Below are 1,705 nucleotides of genomic sequence, written 5' to 3'. Positions count from 1 at the left end.
TGTTGGTCCTGTCTTGTGTTGTTGGTCCTGTCTTGTCTTGTCTTTTCTCCTGTGCCTTATGTTGTTGGTCCTGTCTTGTGTTGTTGGTCCTGTCTTGTCTTGTCTCCTCGTGTTTGTGTCTTGTGTTGCTGGTCCTGTCTTGTCTTGTCTTTTCTCCTGTGCCTTATGTTGTTGGTCCTGTCTTGTGTCCCCCTGTGAGTGTCTGTATGTTCTGTTTCCTGTTTTATTTTGAAGTCTGGTTTTTGTCTCGTCCTGTCTTTAGTTTTACTTCCTGTGTCTTCCTGCGCTTGTGATTACCTGATGTTTTCCACCTGCTTCCCTGTCCTCTCGTCACCTCGTTACCTTGTTACCATGTGTATTTAATGTCTGTGCGTCCCTCGTCTCATGTCGGATCATTTTGTCCTGTCAGCGTGTTCCTGTCCATGTTCCTGATCCACCCCGTGAGTTTTCCCCTTTTTCCCCATTTTAGGACTTTGTGTTTCCGTTGATGGATTCCGTGTTTTAGTTCCTTAGTTTTGGAAGTAAAACCTTGTGAAGTTGTCTCCTGCCGTCCGTCCCTTCTCTTCCTCCCGCATACCATGTCCCAAGCTTAACGTCTTTGTTGCTTTTTCCAATGTTCTGTTTCCAACATTTTTATTGATTTTTCAGAAGTTTTGTCACTAATCCCACATTTTTGACATTTTCTTTTGATGTTTTTGATGGTTTTATTGTCATTTATTGACACTTTTCACAATATTTTGTCACATTTTTTTGACATTCTTGTCACTTTTCTATGGACCCAATATTTCTGACATAAAACATTTAAAAACTGGGGGTTAAAGACTCAGCTTGTAGCTCTGCCTGAGTCTCAGCTTCAGACCCGTGCAGATCTGCAACTACATCTCAGTGTTTGCTATGAATCCTGGGAATTGTAGGAGCTTTTCTGCAACTGCAGCACCCAACTTCCCCTTTGGATAAATAAAGTTAAATCCATCTTTTGCATCTATAAATACAAGTTACATGCATGGCCGTCTCAGGACTCACATTAAGATCAGTGGAGTATTCCTTTAATAGTTTCATGGTGGTAGCAGATAAACGGGGGTGTATACGTTTATTAAAAGTATTTTGGGGCCACAAACACAATCCAGTTCAGGTCCATGAGGCCCGTGGGCTGATATGAGTCCATTATCAGTCGGGCTTGTTCATTTTGGTCCTCTGGGCTCCAGTGTTCAGACAGACGTATCCACGGGAGGGGGGGGGGGGGAGTCTCTACTGGAGTCTATCAGCAGACCCCCCCCTCCCTTTCTACCTCTGCTGTTCCACGTCTCTACGCCGCCGCCGCCCTACATGATGCTGCACTTCCCCTTCAGCTTGTCGGCACGGGTCTGTCTCCCCGAGCGCTTGCCGTCGATGCCCAGGCTCATGTCCCGCTTCTTCTCCAGGGACAGCAGCTCCTGGAACAGCTCCTTCACGTTGGAGTTGGTCTTGGCCGACGTCTCCATGAAGGCACACTTCCAGGCGGTGGCCTGGGCCTCGGCCTCCTTCGCCTCCACCTCGCGCTGGGCCGTCTCGTCGCTCTTGTTGCCCACGAGCATGATGGGAATGGACTCCACGGTGCCTTTGATGGCCACGACCTGGAGGGGGACGGGGGGGAAGTTAGCACAACGTTTCCAGAGAAGCTTTACAGCTTTCAAACTTTACATGTGGTAAAAATGGTCTAATGGGT

General features: G+C 47.6%; 1 protein-coding gene across 1 annotated transcript; it reads right to left on the bottom strand.

Moving 5' to 3' along the window:
* Nucleotides 1-473: 473 nt before the first annotated feature.
* On the bottom strand, nt 474-1,658 carry LOC116684200 (GTP-binding protein Di-Ras1; the record flags this gene model as incomplete). The annotated part of the gene is made up of 1 exon (XM_032510069.1): nt 474-1,658. A coding segment is annotated over one exon (336 nt), but the record flags the coding sequence as incomplete, so codon positions are not given.
* Nucleotides 1,659-1,705: the final 47 nt, after the last annotated feature.

The sequence above is a fragment of the Etheostoma spectabile genome, unplaced genomic scaffold, assembly GCF_008692095.1.
Source record: "Etheostoma spectabile isolate EspeVRDwgs_2016 unplaced genomic scaffold, UIUC_Espe_1.0 scaffold00019272, whole genome shotgun sequence".
NCBI lineage: Eukaryota > Metazoa > Chordata > Actinopteri > Perciformes > Percidae > Etheostoma > Etheostoma spectabile.
The sequence above is the reverse complement of the archived record's forward strand: the minus strand, read 5'-3'. Positions and strand labels throughout refer to the sequence as shown.